The 27,903-nt window shown below is 36.1% G+C and overlaps 1 protein-coding gene across 1 annotated transcript in view; it reads left to right on the top strand.

The window, feature by feature from the left end:
* The first annotated feature begins 6,866 nt into the window (after positions 1-6,866).
* Positions 6,867-27,903, top strand: part of LOC117925422 (DNA ligase 4) — a 53,194-nt gene continuing 32,157 nt past the window's right edge. The window contains exons 1-7 of the mRNA XM_034844425.1: positions 6,867-7,240; positions 8,874-8,965; positions 9,886-9,971; positions 10,041-10,177; positions 18,706-18,780; positions 19,027-19,118; positions 20,287-20,358. Coding sequence (XP_034700316.1) covers positions 6,908-7,240; positions 8,874-8,965; positions 9,886-9,971; positions 10,041-10,177; positions 18,706-18,780; positions 19,027-19,118; positions 20,287-20,358 — 887 coding nt within the window. The 5' untranslated portion in view covers positions 6,867-6,907. The remainder of the gene's footprint in view (positions 7,241-8,873; positions 8,966-9,885; positions 9,972-10,040; positions 10,178-18,705; positions 18,781-19,026; positions 19,119-20,286; positions 20,359-27,903) is intronic.

The raw sequence follows: 27,903 nt of genomic DNA, 5'->3' as shown, positions 1-27,903 counted from the left end.
CTTTAAGAAAACAATATGAAAAATATATACAAGAAGTTAAAATCACAATTAATTTTTTCCATTGGTTTTTCAAATTTAGGAAACCCTTTAAAAGAATTGCAACATAAACCTCAAGAAAAGTAATAAAAAATTCTCCTCATAATAAAAAAATATTAGATCAACAAAACATAAATCAAGAAGAATCAAGAGAAGATCAAGTGAAACAAAGTTTAATCAAATTTTGTTTTCTTCTACCCTGGGAGAAGTGGAGGAAACATCAACATTAACATTAACATCAAAGATAGAAAAAACAACAAGTGGAATTAATGAAGTCCAAAAAATAGAAAATAAAGAAAAACATAAAATAATTAAAAACAATAAATGTAGTATTTTCAAAAGTAGATAAACATGTATTTTTTGATGTTATAGACAATAAAAGATGAGGAAACACAAAGAAATTATTTACAAAACTTTAATTCTCACAGAAAATTCAAATAAAACCCAAGAAATTAGACCTGCACAATACTCAATGGATGAAATTTTTAATAGATTCAAAAAGATTTAAAAGCCTATAACTATTGAAGGTTTAAAAAAGAAATACAAGAAATAAAAAAGCAAATAGATCAATTAAAATAAGAAAACGAACAAATGAGAAATATAATACAATACAAATAAGAAAATTTTGCTGAAACATCTAATAATCAAGATCCAAAAATAATAATACATGATAAACAAACTCCTATATCAAAATTTATATATACAACATCAAAAATAGATTTTCAAAGATGGTATACAAATGTAAAAGTCATAATTGAAGATTTTGAAATAGAAATGATAACATTAATAGACTTAGGAGCTAACATGAATTGTATTCAAGAATGATTAATCCCTACTCAATATTATGAAAAAACGAGACAAAAACTTTTTGCTGCAAATAAAGAAAAATTAAACATAGAATACAAACTTCAAAATGTTCATATATGTCAAGATAATTATTGTTCAAAATTATTCAATTAAAACTGAAGAAAAAATTATTTCTCTTAATCAAAATTTAGAAAGTCTTTAACTATTAAGTCAAAACATAATCATCATAGAAAGAAATTCAATTATATTCATATAGGATTAGTTCAAGTTGCAATAAAACCCTTGTTTCGTTTAGGTTTAAATATTCCTATGTTTGTTTGCTTAAGAGACGCTAGGTCAACAAAATTTACTGATTCTATTTTTAGCATGATTGATTCAAACCTTGCAAATGGTCCGATTTATTTTAATTGTTTTCCAAACTTTTCCATGAATATAAATTGATCCAAGTATTTTTTTTCAAGTTTAACTTTAAATATTAAAACCAAAAATATGAATTTTGTAGAAGAAGCTCAAGCTATAGTAATAATTTATAGGATATATTATAAAGTCATAACTACTCAATTAAATCCTAGAGTTGTATGTCAATCTGTCAAAGATGAAACATTATTATTACAATACAATCATAATAATACACAAACTTTTGTTCCTAAAAAACTAAAATGGAATGAAATTACTCAAGGAGGTCAATGAGAATTAAAATATTTAACCAATCCAAAACCAATTAAACCTTTAGCAACTTCTTCAAAAATTATATAACATACAGATGGTACTGTTCAAATAGAATTTAATCCAACTTCAAGATATTGATTTAATCAATATTTTATTTTTACAAGATCTTCCACTTCAAATACAAACTTAAATAGTGTCAATTTTACACCAAAAATTCCTATTCTTGTATATCAACAACAAGAATCTCCTCATGTGTCACTTATTCATTCTGATATATATCATAATTAGGTTAATATAGTCATAAGAAAAATTATAAAAAGACTTCTTTTACTCATAATGTAAAATGGATAAAATCATATTATTTTTCCCCTTACAATAGTACTAAAAGAGCTTATTTTCAAACACTTCGTCCTCAAGCTAGAAATGCATTAAGAAAACAATACGAAAAATACATGAAGCAAAAGAAAATGATTATTCCATTTTTCTATTGGTTTTCCAAACTTAGAAAACAAAGAAAACAACTTATAACTTTAAGAAATGAAGAAGGACATAAATTGACCATAAAACACTTAGAAAATATTCAAAAAAGAATTTCAACAATAACCTCATAATTAGGTTCTCAGCCACCCTTAAATAATCATCAATTTAATTTTGATAATAATTCAATTTCTACTACACCCTTAAAAATTCCAAGAACCAAAGATGAACAAAGCCCAATAATTTACAAAGATATTAGACAAGTTCAATAATAATTAAATTATACAATTCATTCTCTTCAACATTTAACTCAACAAATAACAAAAATTTCTCAAGTTTTGTTTTCTTCAGTCCCGGGAGGAAAGATAGGATAAACATAAAAAACAAAATGGAAGATATGAGAAACATTAAAAACAATTTTTTCTTCAACTTTATCATCATCATATTCTGCTAAGTCTTTAGAACAACATTTTATTGTTCCTATAAATGTTGCAAAATCAAATATATAACTAGTTACACCAACAGAAACAATATTAAAAGAAATACAACTTAGATTAGATGAACTTAGTATTAATGACATTAATCAAAATAAGAATAAAATCCAAACTATAACAAAAGGAAAATCATAAGTCAATAAAATAGAAAAACAATTCAAAATGTTTCCAGACTTAATAGTTAAACCCCCATCAACAATTAATGCAATTTCTAATAATTTTGGAAGTAGAAAAAACTATTATTCAAAACCCTCTTTTCTTGACGTTCAATTAGAAGAAAGAAATTATCAATTAGTTGTTAGTTATGATGGTAGTAGTTTTTATGAATGGAATATAGATGGAATGAGTGAACATCAAATAATTAATTTACTTCATGAAATTACGATGAGTGTTAATGCTTATAGAATCAAGACTAGTAATTTTGATTTTCATGTTGTCAGTGCCTTAGTCATAAGATTCATTGGTTTGCTCAAAGGTTGGTGGGATCATTATTTGAGTCGAAACGATAGAGAATACATATTAAATGCAAAAAAGACAATAATTAAATAAGAAGGAACATTTGTCAAAACTTATGAAGAAGACGTTGTCAATACTTTAATATTTGTAATAACAAAACATTTTATAGAAGATCCAGTCTATTTTCAAGAAAGAACTTCTGAAATTCTTAATAATCTTAGATGTCCAAAACTTCAAGATTTTAAGTGGTATAAGGATATGTTTTTAGTTAAAGTTATGTCAATACTTGATTGTGGAAGTCATTATTGGAAAGAAAAATTTATATATGGTCTACCAACTTTATTTATTGAAAAGGTTAGACAAAGAATAAGAAATATCCATAATGGAAGAATTCCTTATGTGTCATTAATATGTGGAGAATTAATTACTTTCATCAATAATGAAGGTTTAGCTCTTTGCATATACCTCAAATTAAAAAGTCAAATGAAAAAAGAAAAACAAGATAGTAAGAAAGAATTAGGAAAATTTTGTTCATATTATGGGTATGATACAATAATAGCCCATTCAGAAAGAAAAAAATAAACAAAGTAATATAAAAGGTAAAAGACCTTCAACAAAGTCAAAATTCCAAAAGAAATTTGTAAAATTTAATTCCAATAAATCAAATCCTCAAATAAATCAACTCTAAAAAGGAAAACACCAACATGTTATAAATGTGGAAAAATATGTCATTACTAAAAAAATTGCCAATTAGAAAATAAGATCAATTCATTATAAATAAGTGATAAACTCAAAAATTTAATGATAGGACTAATGATTGATAAAGAAAATGAAAATTCAAGTGAAGATTATGAATCAGAAGAAGATAATAAAAAATTAATAACACAAGAAATATTAAGTGAAGAGTTGAGTCAGGATGAAGAAGAATCAGATGATCAAAAAGATTGTGATGATATTTGTGCATGTTCTTATAAATCAATAAATTTGATTTCAAAAAATTCAAAAACTCCTTTAAATATTCTTATTCACAATTATGTGCCCTTCATAAATTCAATATATTTTAAATTTTGGTATATTAAAGATAAACTCATTAGATATCTTATTCATGTTTTAAAAGGTGTACTAAATTTTGAATTTTCTCTATAGATGGAGCAAGAATGGATTAAGTTTGGGAAATTGACTCTTCTAGTGTTTCCTAAAAGTAATCTGTCATTTCGGATTCATAAAGATATAGAAGGTTTAGACATATCACAAAAATGCATTTTAGACAATCTTTGGAATGCAAAAAGTGATATCCAAAAGTTAGAAACTTTAAATGCTTTGTCTTTCCATTTTAAACAACTAAATGATAACTTAGACAGTTTTCCTAACCCTTCAAGTTTTGATATGCATTGCATTCCAATGGATACAGATCTTGAAAGTTTCAATTGCAAGAAAATTTTAGAGGAATCTAAAGCTACATTTTCAAAATGAATCTCCAACACTTTTTTATGAAAGCCTAGAATTTCAAAAATCAAGATTTTCATTTTTCAAGCAAATGAATTTGAATATTTCTCAATACCTTGGACATATAATAAGTCAAAAGGCTCAAGCTATAAGAGAAACTAAGCAAGAACATAAAATGCATTTTCTTGGTGACTATAACTCTTTTGGAGTTACTATTCAAGGGATGAGTTTCATTTGGCGTACTCATTATGGCAACATCAATAATGAATTTCCAAAGCTTGATCGTTTGTGTAAGGAAATTCCACTAGAAATACATGATTGTAAATGTGCTCTTACTTATAGTATTTGTAGAGCTAACATTGACTTAGACAGAGATAGAACTATAGTCATCGATTTCAACAATGAGTCAATAGAACTAATCCCTGCTCTCCTCATGGATTATGGACTACTTTATCAACTAATTTTTTTCCCATCTTGATCAAACCGATGGATTTGGAAGAAAATTAGCAGCCTGTGTATTAAATGCCTTCATCTGGGATTTCAAATCAGTTGAACTCATTATCGAAAGTAAGCCTCCTAAATGGTCGAATGATGGATGAGCCTATCTTGCTCAACATCTAATCCTTCTCAAAGTCAATCATAGAAAACATAAATTATTTGGTACAGAGGACCCTTGGCCCTGTACTAAAATCAGCCTCAAACAATAAATCAGACATTGGAAGTAAAAAATGATTGCAAGAAACCTTGATTATGAGATTTATAGTTCTTCTAATTATAATCTCATCATTGAAGACAATATTTAAAAAATCATCTCTGCAAATGTTTTTCCAAAAGTTCCTCTTCTGTTCCAAACACAATTTTCTTATCTTGTTGATAAGTATAAAAAAGATTATGTTTTTGAAAAAGAAGCTTAACAAAATTTTCATAAATATCTCTTGGAAATGCTCAGTTAAGAATATCAAGAATCTTTTGTACATCTATATCTTTGTACATTTGTTCCATTATATTTATCCAGTAATATATATTAGTATTGATACTATTTCAATAGTAGATTTTGTCTACCAATGTGATTTTCAGAGAGCAACATGGAGAAAATAGAATTTATTCTCTCCTTACTTCATTCAAAAGACCTCTGACAAGAAAAGAAAACTTGCCTTATTTGTCGGGCTTCATACAACTAGCTGTCCAAGAGTTGATTATGAATTTCAAAAACTTTCAAGCACGCGAATTTCATCAACACTTATTTATTTATTTTTAATTTATTTGTAATTACAAAACTATTTACATTTTCTATAAAACTTGAATTAAATTTGAGGTATATATATACATATTAGTATTGATACTATTTCAACAGTAGATTTTGTCTACTAATGTGATTTTCAGAAAGCAATGTGGAGAAAATAGAATTTATTCTCTCCTTACTTCATTCAAAAGATCTCTGATAAGAAAAGAAAACTTGTCTCCTTCATCAAACTTCATACAACCAACTGTCTAAGAGTTGATTATGGATTTAAAAAACTTTCAAGCACGCGGATTTCATCAATACTTATTTATTTATTTTTAATTTATTTGTAATTACAAAACTATTTACATTTTCTATAAAACTTGAATTAAATTTGAGGTATATTATATAAATTGAATTTGCAATGTTCTTAAAAAAAAAACCTATTTTATAAAATAACTTATCAAAACAAGTTTTTTATTCTTTATTTTTAAAAACTGTTTTTGAAAATAATTTGTTAAATACCCTTATTTTTTTTATAAAATATTATAAAATTAATTTTAATTATTTAAGTTGAAAACAATTTTTAAAAACAAGTTTTATAAGACATCATGAATTAAGTCCATAACTTTTGGCTTTATCAACTTCAATTTTTTTTGTTTGTTTGTTTATCTCCCCTCTCTCTTTTGGGTTTGTCCATCCACTTGCTCTCGCTTTTATTTCTTTTTATTATATATAATTTTTTAATTATTTATTTTCCTTATTGCTTAAATAATGTGTTTTATATAAAACATATATTAAATAAAATTATCATAAATAATTTTATTAAATATTAAAAAATATTATTATGTAGTGTGATATTTTATTATATTATTTTTGCACATGACCTTGTGATTATATTGTATTTTTTTTAATTTTTTAATTTTAAAATAATTTATTAAAATATTATAATATACTTATAATTAAATAAATGAATTATTTTAATATTAAAATATATCATTCGATAATCATTTATAGTTTAATAAATAAATAAAATATTTATATTATATATTTAAAATAATATTTTACTCAAATATATATGAGATAAAATTTGATCACGTCAAGAAGAAGTACAAATAATTCGATTAAATTAAATAATTAGAGTAGAAATATATATATTTTCGTTTTATTAAATAAATAAATATTTTAATAGAGGAAAAACAAAGGGGCCTTCTTCCTGAAGAAGCCAAGCGTATTTAAAATCCAAGTTTGAAAATTGAAAGTTTTCTCAGAGAGTCTTCTCCAATCTCCATTATAAAAAATGTGCGAAGAAACCAAGTTCAGTGTTCTGTGCAGCCTCTTCACATGGATTCAGAGGAGCAGAACCTCCGCCAAGAAGCGCTCCAAGTTCCGCATATTCCTCGACACCTTTTGCATAAACGGCCACCAGTTCAGCGCCATACGATTGATCCTCCCCAACCTCGACCGCGAGAGGGGCTCCTACGGCCTCAAGGAGTCCGTGCTCGCCACTTGCCTCATTGACGCCCTCGGCATGTCCAGGGAGTCCGAGGACGCCCTTCGCCTCATCAACTGGCGAAAAGGGGGTGCTAAAACCGGCGCCAATGCTGGAAATTTTGCCATGGTCGCGGCTGAAGTGAGTGTGCACTGTTTTTGGTTTCTGGGTGTTGGGTTTTGTTCGAGGTTTGGCGGTTTGCGTGAGTGGGCTTTGGTGGTGTTTTACTTTATTTTTTATTTATTTATTTTTTTTGGAATAGGGTATTCTAGGAGTTGGGTCATTGTAATTTAATAGGTTTCGTTGAGTTTGGTCTTGTGGGGTGTATTTTTTTTCCATTGCTTTCTGGAATTTGTGTTCTGAGCATTCAGTTTGGTCGAGGATGCTTTCATGGTGTTTTGAATTACTTTGAATTTGTTGTTCTATGCATTGAGTCCTTGAAACTCGATCAGTTCGGGTGACTATGCCTTTATGTTTTTTTTTTTTTTTTTTAATTATTTATTATTTATTATTATTATTATTATTATTTTTTTTTTTGTTTTTTCTGAATTTGGTGATCACAGCATTTTGTCATTGTCATTTTCTCAGCTTGGTTGAGAATATATCACATGGGGTTTCAAAATTTTTTTTTTCCCCTAATTAGGGGTTCTTAGCACCGGGGAGTTTTATCAGCTTTGTTCAGTGTGCTTTTATGAGGTTTCGATTTTGGATTTTAAATTTTTGGGAATTTTGTGGTCTTGGCATTGAGATATTGCAATTTTATCCATTTTGTTGAGCATGCTTCTATGGGTTTTCATAGTTGGGGATTTATACACCATTCATTTACCTACTTTCAACATCATTGAAATAATCAGTCAAACATCATTGTAACAACATGAAAAGGTGGATTGAGATTTTGGGATATGCTTATTAGTGGGACTCTGTAGGTAGATCAAACTTGCGAAAAATGGTATGATCATATTTTTGGGATAGAAAATTGATTTTGGTTAATTTTTTTTTTCTAATTTTAAATTTTATCAAAATCAATTTCTCCATTGTATTGGAATAGTAAGTACAAAGAGGATGAGAAACCCATGTACAAAGTTGGGTAAAAAAAGGAAACTTGATCCATATTAGTGCAAAAAAGCAAATCGATCTACATAGGTCAAAACAGTTAAACTAACTCTTACTACAACTTAATGGAGGTAAAAAATCTCCTAAAAGGAATCAAAAGTCTTGCTCCATGCTTTGCTAACACATCGCATGATTGCCCAAGTGATGAAACCATCAGAAGGAGTTTTCAACTTTGAAGAAATATCAATAATTTGGAGCAACAAATCCTCCAAAGGGCTAGAATTTCTGCCTTAATGGCTAAACCCTTTTGCAGGTCTAGAGAATGCTGTTACTGTTGTACCAAAATTGTCCCTGTACAACTGTCTAATTAATATTGGGTATATAATTGACAATTCATTTTCTTTCAAATTCTTTGAATGGTATGGGGAATTTTAGGCCTTTTCAAGACAATAGATTTTATTAGATGCCATGATTTTTGTTTGATTAAGCTTGTTTTCATAAGCAACTGGCCAATCAATGTTGGTTATTTATATCAAGAATTCATTTTCTTTCTAGTTATTTGAATGATATAGGATCCTTGGGCTTTTTAAAGACAATGTACTTTATCAAATGCCATGGTTTTGTTTAATCAAGCTTATTTTCATCAGAAAGATCCAGTGAAAGTACTAACTGGTGTTCTGTTGAAGTTTGTGATTGGTACTCTGTTGTTCTTTGTAAATAGGTGCTGCAGCGCCGGCAAGGAATGACTTCTGGTGGACTGACAATCAAGGAGTTGAATGATTTGCTTGATTGTTTAGCTTCAAGTGAAAATAGGTGGGCAATTTTTAAGAGCTAAACTTGGTTACTAAATGTTCCAATGAGCTCTTTTTAAGAGCTAAATAGCATGGTCATTTATCAGGAGAAGTTACAGTGTGAGGCATGATATTCCTTCCCAAGAGTGAAAACACACTTTACTTCTTGAATTTGTTTATAGTTTAAATTGTTTCTTTCAAGACATGGCTGACCTTAAACTTGCAGGGAGCACATTAGTGCATAAAGATGTGGCATGAGAACAGGAGAAATAATTGTATTGGGAGTTTTTATTTATTTATTTTTTAATAGATGATGGATGGAATTAGATGTGGAACCCTCCCATCTTCACCCCAACTCTTTTGCCACTTGATCCAAGCCTTAGGGACAATAGAAGTAGTATTAATATATATAAACAATTGCCCTTGAGGCCTGGCTTAAGCGGTAAAGGGCTAGGAAGAATTTTTGGGAGGTTCAAGGTTCAAGTCCCACTGGGGACAATCCGTGAGCCTCATTAACCAACAACATAGAAATGCATATCTGTATAAGAAAAGAAATAAAGGGATAGTTATTAGTGAAGTTGATTATTATCAGGAAACTATAAATAGGGGATGCAAACAAAATATATACATAACTTGGATGATGTAGGACAGTTCTGAGGTGCTTGCCTACAGTCAAATGAGTGTGGGCTAGGGCTAGGGTTCCAGTAGTTTAGGATTTAAGGAGGGAAATGGAGGGTTAAGCTGTTAAGGTAATGACAGTGGGGAAAATAAAGGTGAGAAAAAGAAAAGATTATGTGGCTTCATAGCATGCCTTAAGTTTGTTGTCATAATGATTATAGTAATTATTTGGCTTTGCTTTTTGCCTGAATCATTTTTATCATACTCTTGTGAAGCATGACGCTTATCTTTCCTTACCCTTTATTTTGGTCACTCATGCAACAGAACAGAGAAGACTTCAGTCCTTTCTACCCTGATCAAGAAAACAAATGCACAGGAAATGAAGTGGATTGTCATGATAATTCTGAAAGGTTCCGTCTATTAACAACCATGATTTAAGATTTTTTTGGCTTGTTATTTACTTTTTAATTTGCTTGTAGACCTGAAGTTGGGAATCAGTGAAAAAAGCATCTTCCATGAATTCCATCCGGATGCAGAGGACTTGTTTAATGTCACATGCGACTTGAAACTTGTTTGTGAAAAGCTCAAGGATCGAAGTCAAAGGCATAAACGCCAGGTCTGTTACAAATCTTGAAGTACTTAGACAATTGACTATCTTTTTTGCATTTCTGATGATGTGCACACAAATCTAGTACGTTTTTTTGGGTTCTTTTGAGTTTCAGTAGGGGGGATGGTGTGTGTCTGTTTTATACTCTTTATATGGATGATGCATAACATTTGAGGTTTGGGGGTGGACCTGTTGATAGACCTCATTTCTGCCTTTCAGCCTTTCTCTGAGCCACTGCTGGGGCTTGAGGCTAACTTGGAGAAGAGTAAGCTGATCCTATTTGGCCAGGCTAGAGAGATAGACAGTTCAGCAAATGGTTTGGGATGCCAATTTGTCTTGGTTTGCCTTTGGAAGATTATAATCAAAAGAAATCTATCTATTCTCCCTACTTATTTCCTGACAATTCATTTTTCTCATCGGTGGTTGGGAGACTAGAGAAGATTAAAATCGCTTTCTATCGGGACACTTGGAAAATCAAGGGAATTCATTAGGTGCACTATGATGGAGTTTGCTTGCCAATGGGGATTAGAAGGTTGGGTTGCATTGATTTAGATTTATTTGGAAAAATGGTAGCAGAGATTTTGCATTGGAGGGGAATGGAAGTGGAGCCAATTGGTGGTGGAAAAGTGTGGGGAAGGTAGGGTGATGGTGCCTTAATTAGTTAGGGGGCCTCATTTTGTATCCTTGAGAAGGATGATGGAAGGGTGAGAGATGTTCTCCAGATTGGTGATCTTTAAGGCCATGGACAAGAAAGGGTGCTTCACAGCATGATGTATGGGTGGGGAGAGGGCATTGAATCCAAAAAGTTCACTGGGTTGTTTTGCATTGTGGATTGTAAAGATGCCATAGTATCAGATTTTCACTGTTTATGAGGCAGGGACACTAGAATATTAGATTTCTTAGAGCAGTTTATGTTTGTGAGTTGGATCTAGTGGACATCTTTTTGATGTGATCTATGGAGTTAGAAGCAGTGTTTTTAAAAGTAAAAGGTGATGTCAAGGCAATAAGATTCTTTTTAGACTAAGGTGAAAGGCGAAAAACAAGATAATAGCTTGACTTTTAAGGCGATAAAAAATATACATATATTTATCTACTCAATACTTAAACCAATATAAACATTGTCTTCAACAGTAAACACTATTAATTTTTCATCCCTAATGGTATCTTATAAAATTAATAAAATAGTAATAATTATTAAAAGTGTTAAATATTATACCCCACATTATAAGAAACATCATATTACCTAGAGCAATTCGTTATGTTCAAATGCATATTTTAATTTTCCAGACATCTAAAAATCATAATAAGAAACAAATAAGAGAATGGACATCCTAGAGAAGCTTTGGGCATCATCATCATAGTCATCATTAAAATCAAAATTGTCATCACTTCCATTAAGACTAGATTAATAACCGTCCATCTCATTATCACTATGATTGATAACATAATACTTCATTTTATATTTTGTTTAATCTAATGTTAGATTGAATTAAATTACAATTTTAGTATGTTTAATCTTAACCCATGGTTAAAGGTCATTGCCCCTATGCCTTATGTCTTATTCTAAGACAACTACCTAAGTGCTACCTCTTTGAAGCCGTCTTGCTTCAATCTTCTAGAGGCGATGTTTTATCTGCCCCGCTTCGCCTAGTGGCCTAAGTGACCAAGGCCATCGCCTTTGATAACACTGGTTCGGAGTTTGAGGGAGGGTTTGAATTTAATTTAGGGAACGATATCAAGGAGGGGTTGTTCTAGGTCAGGCCTTTTTACTTTTATTTCTTGTATGAAGGAGGGGTTAGGTAGCTCTTGAAAGAGGTTTTATTTTTTTATTTTTTTGATAACCAAGGAACCTTCCATGGTCATGCCCTTAGGACTATCTATAGGAACCTAAACCTCGGGGTGCTGATCGCCTCGCAACAACTCTTGAAGGGGGTTTTATGCCATCAGGAACTCTTTAATGGTGCTATTTTTCATGGAAGGTGGCTAAGAATTGGCTTTCATAATAGACTGGTTTGGGAGAAGAGTTACCTAAATGATGCAACACATCCACAATCATCTTTCATTGCAAGGAGGGTTCCATCTTGTCTTTGTTTAGCCAATCTGTGGTAGGGCTGTCTAGGGACTTGCGTGCTGGTCTTGGTGTAGAAGAGTGAGAGGCTCTTGGTGGAACAAAAAGACTTGTGATTTGGGGTAGAGATACAAAGAGTGGGGAGAAGTGGAATGTTTTGGGACCCAATAGTTGTATTGGTTTTTTTCTTTTATAATATTCTTTATCATATAATGGAATATTTAGGTAGGCATGATTGACTGAATCATGGTAAAACCTCGTGTACCTTTATGTGTGTGTGAAGAGAGAGAGAAAAAGGGAGAATCCCTAATTATTGTTATTGAAAAACTGTAAAGAATACACATTGGACTTGGGTATATATATACATGCTAGTGGGGCCCACAATACAGCAAGGAAAGAAAAGGAAAAGGAAAAGGAAAAGTAAATAACCTAAATAACTATACATTATCTAACACTCCCCCTCAAGCCGGAGCATATATGTTATATGCACCAAGCTTGTTACAAATGTATTTAATTCTAGGACATCTGAGAGATTTAGTAAAAATATCTGCTAGCTGATCATTTGAATTGACAAAACTAGTCGCCACACATCCTGATGCGATCTTCTCTCTAATGAAGTGACAGTCAACTTCAATGTGTTTGGTCCTTTCATGGAAGACTGGATTGGATGCAATATGCAAAGCGACTTGGTTGTCACAAATGCGCTTCATCTGTTCATTCTTTCCAAATCTCAACTCCCGAAGAAGATGTTTCAGCCATATGAGTTCACATGTTGCCAGAGCCATAGCTCGATACTCGGCTTCAGCACTAGATCTGGCCACTACATCTTGTTTCTTATTCTTCCAAGATATTAGGTTACCTCCAATAAAAACACAATACCCGGAAGTGGAACGTCTATTTGTGGGTGAGCCAGCCCAATCTGCATCTGTGTAACCAACAACTTGGGTATGACCTCTGTTCTCGTACAACACACCTTGGCCTGGTGTGCTTTTAATATATCGAAGAATGCGGATTACAACATCCCAATGGCTATCACATGGTGACTGTAGGAATTGACTAACAACACTTACAGGAAAAGAAATGTCTGGACGAGTAATGGTGAGGTAGTTCAGTTTACCTACAAGTCGCCGATATCTCCCACGATCTCCTAAAGGCTCCCCCTGTCCTGGTATAAGTTTGACATTCGGATCCATAGGAGTGTCTACCGGTTTACAGTCTAACATACCGGTTTCTTCCAAGATGTCTAAAGCATACTTCCTTTGGGAAAGAACCACACTGGAACTGGATTGAGCTATCTCAATCCCTAAGAAATACTTGAGTTTCCCCAAGTCTTTAGTCTGAAAGTGGGTGAAAAGGTGTTGCTTTAGGTTCTGAATACCATTCTGATCACTGCCTGTAATGACGATGTTGTCCACATAAACTACCAGATAAATACATTGTCCCGAAGAGTTATGATGATAGAAAACGGAATGGTCTGCTGTATTGCGGAACATGCCAAACTCCTGAACAACAGAACTAAAACGGCTAAACCATGCTCGAGGAGATTGTTTCAAGCCATATAGAGAACGACGTAACCTGCACACTAAACCAGACTCCCCCTGAGCAACAAAACCAGGTGGTTGCTCCTTATAAACTTCCTTAGCAAGATCCCTATGAAGGAAAACATTTTTAATATCTAACTGATAAAGAGGCCAAGAACGCATGGCAGCCATGGAGAACAATAGACGAACAGAAGCTATCTTGGCAATAGGAGAGAAAGTGTCACCATAATCAGAACCATAAACCTGAGTATAGCCTTTAGCAACTAAGCGAGCCTTAAGGCGATCAACCTAACCATTAGGGCCAACCTTAACTGTGTAGACCCAACGGCAACCAACTGTAGATTTACCAGAGGGTAAAACAACAAGATCCCAAGTGCCATTGGAGTGTAAAACAGCTATTTCATCTACCATTGCCTGTCACCAGCCTGGATGGGAAAGAGCCTCAGGGGTGCTCTTGGGAAGAGAAACAAAAGATATAACAGAAACAAATGTAGAATAGGGTGAAGATAATCAATGGTAACTCAAAAAATTGTAAATGGGATGAGGATTACGAGTTGATCGATTACCTTTCCGAAGAGCAATGGGTAAGTCAGCAGAAGGAGGCAGAACTGGGGCAGGAGAAGCTGAAGGGATAGGAGGTGAGTCAGCAGGTACCTCGGCCAAAGAAGGAGGAACAACGACACGATGACGGCGATGATAAACCTGAAGTGGGCAGAAGGCACTGCATCAGGTGGGGAGATAATGGGAAGAGGTAAAACTTCAGAAACAGGAAGAGACTCAGAGGTGGAGAAGAACGGTGAGTCCTCAAAGAAAGTGACATCAGCGGAGAGAAAGTAGCGATGAGTCTCAGAGGAATAACAACGATAACCCTTTTGAAGTCTGGAATATCCCAAGAAGATGCATTTTGTGGCTCTGGCAGAAAGTTTGTCCTGTCCAGGAGTGAGAATATGAACAAAGCAAGTACAACAAAAAATACGAGGAGGAAGGAAATAAAGTGGTTGGTCAGGGAAAAGAAGGGAATGAGGAATTTGATCGTGTAATACAGATGAGGGCATATGATTAATCAAATAACATGCTGTAAGAACAGCGTCCCCCCAAAAACGAAAAGGAACATGACGATGTAGAAGGAGAGTACGAGCTGTCTCAACAAGATGTTGATTCTTATGATCAGCTACCCCATTTTGTTGAGGAGTATGAGCACAAGAAGACTGATGAATGATCCCATGTTGGGACATAAATGAAGTAAATGGTGCAGAAAAATATTCCTTGGCATTGTCACTGCGCAACACACGAATAGAAATATTGAACTGGGTTTGGATTTCAGCATAAAATTTCTGGAAAATAGAGAATAACTCAGCTCGATTTTCATTAAAAATAACCAAGTACATTGGGAATAGTCATCAATGAAAGTGACAAAATACTGAAATCCTAAAGTAGACGCGGTCCGACAAGGACCCCAAACATCAGTGTGGACAAGTTCAAAAGGAGACTTTGCCCGATTATTCAAACGCTTTGGGAACGAGACACGAGTATGTTTCCCAAGCTGACAGGACTCACACGCAAGCGACGACAAAGATGAAAAACTAGGGACCATTTTCTGGAACTTGGATAGACTAGGGTGGCCCAGGCGACTGTGGATGAGGAGAGGAGCATCAGTGGAAATGCAACTGCAGGTGAAGGCGAGATGAGGTGATAGAGGCCTTGAGACTCACGTCCTATGCCAATCGTCTTCCCCGTACTCCGGTCCTGCAAGGTCACAAATTTATCAGAGAAAGTGATAGAACAGTTAAGAGTGCGAGTTATTTTGCTGATGAAAATAATATTAAAAGGACACTCAGGGGCATAAAGGACAGAATGGAGAGGTAGGGAAGGGAGAGGATGAGCGAAACCAAAACCTTTAGCCATAGTTTGGGAACCATTAGCTAAAGTAACAGTAGGTAAGACAGAGGTAGTAGTAATAGAAGAGAAAAGATCCTTATTACCAGATATGTGATCAGAAGCGCCAGAATCTAGAATCCAAGGTCTAAGAGAAGATGTGTGGGTAAGACAAGCAGAAGCATTACCAGTCTGGGCAACAGAAGCAACAGAAGCAGACTTGGTGGCCTGATAGTGGAGATAGTCGTCATACTCACTGTCAGTGAGGAAAATACCCTGAGATGTGGAGGAACTGGGAGGTTAAGGCGACTGAGGATCAGATGATTGGGCCACGTGGGCAGTGCGGGGAGGCCGCCCATGTAACTGATAACACCGATCACGAGTGTGGCCAAGCTTATTGCAATAGGTGCAATGAGGACGTTGGCCTCTACCTCGGTTACCACTGCGTCCTCCTCGAGAGTTAGTTTGAGAAACTAACACAGAAGAATCTGAAGTGATATCAGATGGCAAAGTCTGAGTGGAGGAGATACGGAGGAGGCGAGCAAACACATCATCCAAGGATGGAACGGAGGAATTACCAAGAATCTGATCGTGGACGGTCTCGAGATCTGGACGGAGGCCAATAAGCGTAAGAACCATGAGGAACTTGTCAATCTGTATTCGTTGATCCCCAACATCAGTAGTAAGAGGCATCACGGTCAAGAATTCCTCCTTGAGAGGCAATCTGGCCAATATAAGTAGATAAATCCATGTCTTGTTGTCTGACATTGACAATAGAAGAGCCACCTTATAAAGACGTTGGATATCATTCGTGTATAACCCTTTCGCCTGATTCCAAAATTTAAAACATGTTTTGTAGGCCCGGAGATGATGCAGAATCTTAGGATCAATTGATTGCCATAACACACTACATAACTGTGCATCTATCTTCCTCCATTGTACTCCGTCAACCTCAGGGATATCCGCCTCCTGCGTAACAAGGTGATCCTCATAACCTTGACCCATAAACCAAAGCTCCACAGAGGCAGACCAGGACAAATAATTTCACTGCCAACCAATTTCTCCGAAGTAATCATAGGAGATCCAGATATGACAGAGGAAAAAGTGGAGCTTTTAGTAACCATATCTACTTATCTGATGAATGAAATACGTTTGGATCGAAGAGAGCTCTAATACGGCTTATCGCGGACTTCCTAAGACACGTGCAGGGCTCGGGGTGGAGAGGAAGTCATCGGAGGTCGCCGAAAAGGCTGTTTAGAGGGCTGATGGAGACAAAAACCCAAAAAAACAAATGCACTTTCAGGGCTTGAATGACACAAGCAAAGATGGAGGGTGGCTAGACGTCGTTAGGCAAGGCTGGAGGTGGAAGCGCGTGGCCGGAAAGTGACCCATGCGCCCTCATGCGCCGACACATGAGATTCAGGCCGCCGGAGAAGAGACGTGCGTGGCTGGTGCATGGATGAGATTCTTCCTCCGGTGCTTTGAGAAAAGTTGAAGACCTCCTCCTTGCGCACCTGATGGTATGGTCGGTGTCGGAAAAGGATGTCGTCGGAAAAAGGTCGCTGGAAAAGTCGCCGGCGGTGAGGGTTTTCTGATGGTGATACGGTTGATCGGAAAGCTTTAGGAGATGGGAAGGGTGACCGGAATGAAACACGGTCACTGAAAGATTTCCCAGAATGGATTCACGGATAAACCGGAAATAATTAGGGTTTTTTTTCTCCCTTGGCTCTGATACCATGTGAAGAGAGAGAGAAAAAGGGAGAATCCCTAATTATTGTTATTGAAAAACTGTAAAGAATACACATTGGACTTGGGTATATATATGCATGCTAGTGGGACCCACAATACAGTAAGGAAAGAAAAGGAAAAGGAAAAGTAAATAACCTAAATAACTATACATTATCTAACAGTGTGGATTGTTTTATTTTTGTATTCTTCCATTAATATGTTTATATCAAAGCTTCTGGATGCATAACAAAGTAGTCATCAACCTCTTTTTCTGCTGGGTCATGGACTCACCGGCCTAACCACATGTCGACTCTTTTTTCTTGGTTTGGTCCAAAAAGATATTTAATATTCAGAGATCCAAAATTTGACTGAACATACAAGTTAACTCTGGTTAGAAATTCTCCATTCACAATCCTCATCTTTGTTTTTGAGGTATTATACAAACTCTGATTTGGCTGGTTTTCCAGTTCACTGGTTTGAGCAGATGTGGGCCAAAAATGCTTATATGTATACTAAAGAGGAACTTTTGTTATGTCAAATAGAATTCTAAATGTATTATCAAAACCTTGAAATTGGGTTGAATTTTTGGCAAGCTTATAAGTTTGGTCATCAGCTATTGATATACAATGTTTGCGACTTATGATTTCAACATGAAACGTTGTAACTCAATAGTGAAGTTGATTGGTATAGGCCTATGAAAGTTCAAAGAAGCAAATAGTCATAAGAAAGTGTGAAACTGAAAAAGGGAAGCAGTTTTTAGAGTCTTATTATATGAGTAGATTCAGTTTTGAAGTTCTATGGAGCTTGTTCCTCAACAAAAGTCTGGCACTAGTCATCGGCATATCAGTGTTAAGGTTTTGCCTCCCTTCTTTCCTTCATGTTCACCACAAGGAGGCCCTCAAATCATCTATGTGCCTTTGATGATTACATGGGATATATATATTGCAGTCAGGAACTCCATGATGCTGATTGCCTGGTGTGTTCAATGCTATAAATGCTGTTTGTTTTGAAGCAAATGGGATTATGCCATGCAGGACTGAGGCATTTCGATAGTATGTTATCTTTTCTAGTATCTCATGTAAAGAGGGTGTTATTCAGATGGCATTTTATTGTTTCTGAATATAGGGTCTTTCTTGAGATAATACGGTTGCTTGCATTGGCAGTCAATAATGAGTACAAGAGTGCACATATGCCTCACTGGCTATTAATTGTGTAAACCAACTAATGATTTTCCTGCCTTGTTGAACTTCTTTGCCAATGCATGGTTTTGTCTTACCATATTTTTTATTTCAAATAATGAAAATTTTCCTTCATCATTTTTGTAGGATATTGAAGTTGGAAAAGCTGTGCGACCCCAACTAGCTATGAGAGTAGCTGATGCAACTGCAGCATGGAAGAAGGTTTGGGTTTAGTGAGAGCTTGGTCTTTTATGCTTCAATCCATAATATGTCATTTTTATTCTTAAAACATCCAAGAATCTCAAAAATTCAAATTGATATTCTTGTCTCCAATTTTTATTTGTTTGTTTATTCTTTTGGCTGCCTCAGAAGCCTCTCTTTTGTTCTAATAAATTATTTTTTTCTTGAGTTCAGTTTGTTTTAGTTCCATTCAATAATTTGTGGTTTTGCTTTCTCCCATTTGTTTAGCTTCATGGGAAGGAAGTGGTTGTTGAGTGCAAGTTTGATGGTGACCGCATCCAAATTCATAAGAATGGAGAAGAAATACACTTCTTCTCAAGGTAGGTAGACATATATCAGTAATTTAATGTTCCTCAAATTTTTATTTTAAAATTTTTTAACTTGGAGATTTTGTTGGAACTTGTGTGCTTCCTTGGATTTGCCTTAGTTTTGCTACTAGCCACAAGGACAAGTATTTGCTATTTTAGGTCTTAACTCTTAGTTCAGATTAGGCAAATATTTCTCAAAAACAAGGAGTTCTTTAAGCAAGGACAAAAATATTGTGAAATATCACCGATATTTTGTCGAAATATCATCTATCGGATCACCTTGACACGATAAATAGGATGGACATGTTGATTGGGCGAAATTTCGAAAATTTCCTATTTATTGATAATAGGCGAAACACTGATATTTTACCGATGTTTCAGCAATATTGTTGATTTATTCGGGTGCTACGTCACCACTGCTACACTTTTCCCTTTTTTAAATGTCAAAATTGTGAATCTCTCTATGGGTTTAGCCCAACGTGTAGCCTCCCAAGCCACTGCTTGCCCTATCATCCCATGCTGCAATGCAACAGGAAGTGGGCAACTGCCTTTTAAATAGGGAATTTTTTTGTTTCTTCTGAAGTGAGATTCTGTTTCTTAAAGAAATGAAAAATAAATACCTCTCAGCACACAAGAGTATCAATCAAACCCAGGTTTTGATGGTAAAATGTTTGGCCCCTACCACCCGACCGAGTTATATATATATATTTATGAATAAAACTATTGTAAATAAGTTAATTTTATTTGTATAGTAATTAAATATAAGATAAATATAAATATATGAATAAAATTATTAATATTTTTAAATAAAAAAATACTTATATATTTTATCAGTTTTTTTATATCCTCCAATATATCCGAACTTAGTGTTTTCAAATTGGGTATATTTTTGCTTAATATTACAAATTTATTTTGTACATATATATTCCTTAAAACAACTTCAATTTATATATTATTGTTTCATCTATCATTTCCCTTGAGTTTTCCCCAACATTCCATGAGTTTTGATCCATTGTTGGCCCATTGATATTTTTTGTCAAAATTTTCATCAATATATCCCTATACATCCGTAAAATCCAACGACTGATATATTTGTAAAAACCAATATTTTCATCCTTGCATGGAAGTGAGTCTATGTACTTTGCTTTAGTATGATTCATGAGCTGTGCCATTTATGCAGGAACTTCCTTGATCACCCTGAATATAAATATGCAATGTCAAACATTGTTGCACAAAATCTTTTGGTTGATAGGTAAGAATTCATATCAAGTCTATTTGAAATTATATTGTTTCTGAGTGCATTTTTTTTTCTCCATTTATGTTTTTTTGTTCTCTCTACTTAAAATTAAATCCAGACTGGATTGGTTATTTGAATATGGAACCATTGCCTATTCCTGCATTCCATGTTTCACATTTATTGTTTATTGTTGAAAGTTTAAGGTAACACCTTTTTCTATTTTCAAGGTGGGACATAAGTCATGTCACAATTTAAAGTGCTAAACAAAAACAATATGTCAATGTTTAATTAATCTATTATTAAATTTAATAATAGATTAATTAAACATTGACATATTGTTTTTGTTTAGCACTTTAAATTGTGACATTTAATATATCAATATATCTCTTTGTCATTTCCTATATATAAAAAAAAAAAAATCTATTATTAAATTTTGTAAATAGAAATAGGGAAATGGGCCAAAAATATTTCGACCCAGAGGCCTGTTGGAACCACTACCCATAGCAGAGCGCCCATGGGACAGCGTCACCATGGACTTCATCATCGGGCTACCCAAGTCGGAGGATAGCGGCTCTATCATAGTAGTAGTGGACAGGTTCTCTAAGTATGCAACCTTCATAGTAGCCCCGACTGACTGCACTGCGGAAGAGACGGCGAGGCTATTCTTAAAGCACGTAGTAAAGTATTGGGGGTTGCCTAAGTTCATCATCAGTGATCGGGATCCGCGTTTCACTGGGAAGTTTTGGACGGAGCTCTTCAAGCTTATGGGTTTGGAGCTTCACTTCTCCACAAGCTTTCACCCACAGACGGATGGACAAACAAAAAGGGTGAACGCCTTACTAGAGTTGTACCTAAGGCACTTCGTGAGCGCCAACCAGAAAGATTGGGCTAAATTGTTAGACATAACCCAGTTCTCATACAACCTGCAAAGGAGTGAGGCAACCAATAAGAGCCCGTTTGAGCTAGCCACAGGGTAGCAACCGTTAACTCCTCACACTCTAACGATTGGCTATACGGGAAGAAAGTCCAACGACTTTCAAGTTCGCGAAAGGGTGGCACGAGCAAGTTGACATAGCGCGCTCATACTTGGACAAGGCCGCTAAGAAAATGAAGAAGTGGGCTGACAAGCAGCGATGTCACACAGAGTACAAGGACGGAGACATGGTGTTTGTCAAGCTCCTTCCTCAACAATTCAAATCCCTAAGGCCGGTGCATAAGGGCCTTGTGAGGAGGTATGAAGGACCCTTCCCCATACTTGGGAAGGTCGGCAAGGTGTCCTATAGAGTTAAGCTACCACCAAGGTTGAAGATTCATCTTGTCTTCCACGTAAGCTACTTGAAACCCTATCACGAAGACAAGGATGATCCAAGCCGAGGGTTGTCTAAGAGGGCACCTACAGCGGTCGTGACCTCCTATGATAAGGAGGTAGAACACGTCTTCGCAGATTGGGTCATCAGGAGACGAGGTGTACCTCCTGCTACGGAATACTTACTGAAATGGAAGGGACTACCAGAAAGCGAGTCTAGCTGGGAGTGAGCAGATGCACTATGGCAATTCCAAGAACAGATTGAGCGGTTCCGAGCAGAAGGCGCGACGAGGACATCTGCGGCTTAGGTGAGGGAGAGTGTCATAGGATGACTCAAATGAGCCTCCCCATGGGCTTATATAGAGCCAGGAAGCTTCTGGAGACTCCTAGAGTAAGAAGAGTGTGGAAGGTTCTAGAGATGTCTGGAGAAATCCATACAACTCTACACTATGGTGGAAGACATGAGAGAAGTCCACAGCCTTCTAGAGAATTCTAGAGGTCTCTTGTATATCCTTGTACATAGGCTTGTACCTAGAATGATGTAGAACATTCTAGAATATACTTGAGTTGTAAGGAACCCTCCAAGGTTCTAGAGAGTTCCATTGGTGCCTATAAATAGGTGAGGGCCTCATTTGGCCAAGACACCAAGCAAGTGAGCTTCCAAGCACTTGTAAAGGCTTCCTTGAGTTAATAAGAGCTTCCATTCTTTAAAGAGTTGCCTACTAAGCTTCTTAAGCTTTCGAGTTGTGAGCATCTTAGCCTAGCAAGCTAAGCATTGGGAACAAGGCTGACTTAGCAAGATCAAGCATCTTGACTTGCCTAAGTGCCGCACGAGCTTAGTGAATGACTAAGTCCGTGACAATAGCCTATGTTTGGCTTGGTATGAGAAAGATAGATTAGTTTGCCAACTAATTTGTAATAGGATTCTCTATCTACCATCACATCTTCAAGGGCCTTAAAAAGCTTGTGATTCTGTTCAATGGGTGTCTCTATTGGTTTACACCCTAGTTTCTTTGCTTTAGTTAATAGATCTAGCGCGTACTTTTGTTGGGATATAAAAATCCTATGTCAAGAGTGAGCCACTTTAATTCCAAGGAAGTATTTTAACTTGCCAAGTTCTTTAATCTTAAATTCTTGCAATAAGCAACTTGGCTATGCCTCAATTCCTTGCAAGTCATCTTTTGTTACCGCTATATCATCCATATAAACTAAAGAAGCTATAACTTCCCTTGAAGTAGAATGTTTAATGTGCGATCACCCTGACTTTGTAACCCAAAGCTTTCATTACTCTAGTAAACCTGCCAAACCAAGCCTTGGGAGATTGTTTTAAGTGATAAAGTGCCTTTTTCAACCTGCACACCTCATTCTTCTCTAACTCAAACCTTGGAGTAACCTCTATATAGATTTCTTCATCAAGATCACCATGTAAAAAGGGATTCTTTACATCAAATTGCTGCAAACTCCATCTATGATTAGTTTCTAAAGATAATAAGATTCTTACAATATTCATTTTTGCAATTGGAGCAAATGTTTCAAGATAATCTATCCCATAGGTTTGAGTATACCTTATAGCCACTAATCTCGCCTTATATCGTTGAAGTGATCCATCTGCCTTTGCCTTGTATTTCATAGTGAAGACTCATTTACATTACTAGCTTCTTTCCTTGAGGCAATTCCACCAAGTCCCATGTTTTGTTCTTCTCAAGTGCATCCATCTTAACCTTTATAGCTTCTTTCTACTCTTTAGTTCTCAATGCTTCAAAGATAGTTTTTGGGCAGTTAGCACTTCAAAGGTTTGGGTCCTCATGGAGAGTCCTAATGGCACAAGTGAGGCAATGTGAGGTGGATAAGAAAACTTTTATGACCACTAGACAACTTCTCGTAGGACACAAAGTGAGACAAAGGATTTGCAGGCCGTTGAGTACACTTCCTAACGCCCTTTCTGGTTAAGATAGGAAGATCATAATCATAAACAACAGACACATTACTTTCATAATCTTTTGAATTAGAAGTTACCTCAACATTATCAACACCAGAGATTTTTTATGAATTATGAACCTACATTGGTTGAACAAGGGGTTTCTTCCTCCTTGAATATACTTGCAATTGGCAAGTAGCACTTTGAATCTGTTTATCCTTTGCTGTCGGACCAGGAGTACTTGGATCTAACTCATTTGGTAAAAGAACAGGAACGAAGAATGATAGTGAAGACAAAGGATTTTGATTTTTTGAGGATGGGAAGGATGCAAGATCAAGCAAAAACAAATCTCTATCCTTATCTTCCATGAATGATGTCTCCCCTTGAAGATAAGGATTTGGAAAGTTGGTTTTCAGTTTCAATGAATGTTATATCTACAGAGACAAAGAACCGTTTTGTTGGAGGATGATAACACTTATAACCTTTCTATGTATAAGAATATCTCAGAAAAACACACTTAAGAGCCCTTGGATAAAATATAGTCTTTCAAATGAACATGAGCAAAGGATACACACCTAAAGACCTTAGGAACCAGGTGATTTGTTGTTTTGAAGTCAGGAAAAAATTTCTAATAGTTTCATGGGGTTATTATAATCAAGAACTCTAGTAGGTAGTCTATTAATAAGATGTGTAGTGGTTTAGATAACTTCTGCCCTATAATTTTGTTGAGAGAGAGAGAAAGAAGAAAGACCTTAATTCTCATTAATGTAATGATCTACTTACAATTGAGTAATATATATATATACAAGGCTAAGAGTCCTAACTACCATACATGTGTCCTACCATATATGTGTCCTATATTAACAAGGAAAGGTTATACACTATAAATACATTATATTCAACACTCCCCCTCAAACTGGAGCATATACGTCATATGCACCAAACTTGTTACAAATATATTTAATCCTAGGACCTCTGAGAGATTTAGTGAAGATGTCAGCTAGTTGATCATTTGAATTAACAAAACTTGTAGCAACTCATCCTGATGCGATCTTCTCTCTAATGAAATGACAGTCAACTTCAATATGTTTGGTCCTTTCATGAAAGACTGGATTGGATGCAATATGTAATGCGGCTTGGTTATCACATATGAGTTTCATCTGTTCATCCTTTCCAAATCTCAACTCTCGAAGAAGATGTCTCAACCATATGAGTTCACATGTTGCCAAAGCCATAGCTTGATACTCGGCTTCAGCACTAGATCTGGCCATTACATCTTGTTTCTTACTCTTCCAAGATATTAGATTACCTCCAATAAAAACACAGTACCCTGAAGTGGAACGTCTATCTGTGGGTGAGCCAGCCCAGTCTGCATCTGTGTAACCAACAACTTGAGTATGACCTCTGTTCTCGTACAACACACCTTGGCCTGGTGTACTTTTGATATATCGAAGAATGCAGATTACAGCATCCCAATGGCTATCACATGGTGACTGTAGGAATTGACTAACAACACTCACAGGAAAAGAAATGTCTGGACGAGTAATGGTGAGATAGTTCAATTTACCTACGAGCTGTCGATATCTCCCGGGGTCTCCTAAAGGCTCCCCATGTCCTGGTACAAGTTTGACATTCGGATCCATAGGTGTGTCTACCGGTTTACAGTCTAACATACCGGTTTCTTCCAGGATGTTTAAAGCATACTTCCTTTGGGAAAGGACCACAGCAGAACTGGATTGAGCTATCTCAATTCCCAAGAAATACTTGAGTTTCCCCAAGTCTTTGGTCTGAAAGTGGGTAAAAAGGTGTTGCTTTAGTTTCTGAATACCATCCTGATCACTGCCTATAATGACGATGTCGTCCACATAAACAACCAGATAAATACACTGCCCCAAAGAGTTATGATAATAGAAAACTGAATGGTCTGCTGTACTGCGAAGCATGCCAAACTCTTGAACAACAGAACTAAAACGGCCAAACCATGCTCGAGGAGATTGTTTCAAGCCATATAGAGAACGGCGTAACCTGCATACTAAACCAGACTCCCCCTGAGCAACAAAACCAGGAGGTTGCTCCATATAAACTTCCTCGGCAAGATCACCATGAAGGAAGACATTTTTAATATCCAATTGATAAAGAGGCCAAGAACACATGGCAGCCATGGAGAGAAGCAGACGGACAGAAGCAATCTTGGCAACCGGAGAGAATGTGTCACCATAATCAGAACCATAAACCTGAGTATAACCTTTAGCAACTAAGCGGGCCTTAAGGCGATCAACCTGACCATCAGGACCAACCTTAACTACGTAGACCCAACGACAGCCAACGGTAGATTTACCCGAGGGTAAAACAACAAGATCCCAAGTGCCATTAGAGTGCAGAGCAGCCATTTCATCCACCATTGCCTGTCGCCAGCCTGGATGGGAAAGAGCTTCATGGGTGCTCTTTGGAAGAGAAACAGAGGATATAGCAGAAACAAAAGCAAAATAGGGTGAAGATAATCGATGATAACTCAAAAAATTGTAAATGGGATGAGGATTACGAGTAGAGCGAGTACCTTTCCGAACAGCAATGGGTAAGTCATTAGGAGAAGGCAGAGTCGGGGTAGGTGAAGCCGAAGGGATAGGAAGTGAGTCAACAGGTGCCTCAGCAAAAGGGAGAGGAGCAACGACACGAGGGCGACGATGATAAACCTGAAGTGGTCGAGGAGGCATAGCATCAGGTGGTGAGACAATGGGAATAGGCAAGACTTCAGAAACAGGAAGAGACTCAGAAGTGGTGGAAAAGAATGGTGAGTCCTCAAAGAAGGTGACATCAGCGGAGATAAAGTATCGATGAGTCTCAAGGGAATAACAACGATAACCCTTCTGAAGTCTGGAGTATCCCAAGAAGAGACACTTCATGGCTTTGGCGGAAAGCTTGTCCTGTCCAGGAGTGAGAATATGAACAAAGCAAGTACAACCAAAGACACGAGGAGGAAGGAAATAAAGTGGTTGGTCAGGGAAGAGAAGGGAGTGAAGAATCTGATCATGTAAGACAGAGGAGGGCATATGATTAATCAAATAACAAGCGGTAAGAACAACGTCTCCCCAAAAACGAAAAGGAACATTACTATGGAGGAGGAGAGTACGAGCTGTCTCAACAAGATGTCGATTCTTGCGTTTAGCCACCCCATTTTGTTGAGGAGTATGAGCACAAGAAGACTGATGAAGAATCCCATGATGTGACATAAACGAAGTAAATGGGGCTGAAAAATATTCCCTGGCATTGTCACTACGTAACACACGAATAGAAATATTGAACTGGGTTTGGATTTCAGCATAAAATTTCTGGAAAATAGAGAATAACTCAGCTCGATTTTTCATTAAAAATAACCAAGTACATCGAGAATAGTCATCAATGAAAGTGACAAAATACTGAAATCCTAAAGTAGACGCAGTCTGACAAGGACCCCAAACATCAGTGTGGACAAGCTCAAAAGGAGACTTTGCCCGATTATTCAAACGCTTTGGGAACGAGACACGAGTATGTTTCCCAAGCTGACATGACTCACACGGAAGCGACGATAAAGTGGAAAAACGAGGGACCATCTTCTGGAACTTGGAGAGACTAGGGTGGCCCAGACGATTGTGAATGAGGAGAGGAGCATCAGTGGAAATGCAAACTGCAGGAGATGAATCCGAGGTGAGGTGATAGAGGCCTTGAGACTCACGTCTTATGCCAATCGTCTTCCCCGTACTTCGGTCCTGCAAGGTCACAAATTTATCAGAAAAGGTAATAGAGCAATTAAGAGTACGAGTGATTTTGCTGATGGAAATAAGATTAAAAGGACATTCAGGAGTATAAAGGACAGAAGTGAGAGGTAGAGAAGGCAGAGGAAGGGCCAAACCAATACCTTTAGCCACAGTTTGAGAACCATTAGCTAAGGTAACAGTAGGTAAAGCAGAGGTAGTAGTAATAAAGGAGAAAAGATCCTTATTACCAGATAAGTGATCAGAAGCTCCAGAATCTAGAATCCAGGGTCTAAGAGAAGATGTGTGGGTAAGGCAGGCAGAGGCATTACCAGGCTGGGCAACAGAGGCAACAGAAGCCTGAGATGCGGAAGAACTCGGAGGCTGAGGCAGTGGAGAATCAGAGGACTGGGCCACATGGGCAGTGCGAGGAGGTCGTCCATGTAACTGATAGCAACGATCGCGAGTGTGGCCAAGTTTATTGCAATAGGTGCAATGAGGATGTTAACCTCTACCTCGGGTACCACTGCGGCCTCCTCGAGAGTTAGTTTGAGAAACTAACACAGAAGAATCTGAAGAGCTATCAAATGGCAAAGTCTGAGTGG

This window comes from Vitis riparia, chromosome 11 (assembly GCF_004353265.1).
Source record: "Vitis riparia cultivar Riparia Gloire de Montpellier isolate 1030 chromosome 11, EGFV_Vit.rip_1.0, whole genome shotgun sequence".
In the NCBI taxonomy this organism is placed as follows: domain Eukaryota; kingdom Viridiplantae; phylum Streptophyta; class Magnoliopsida; order Vitales; family Vitaceae; genus Vitis; species Vitis riparia.
The sequence above is the reverse complement of the archived record's forward strand: the minus strand, read 5'-3'. Positions and strand labels throughout refer to the sequence as shown.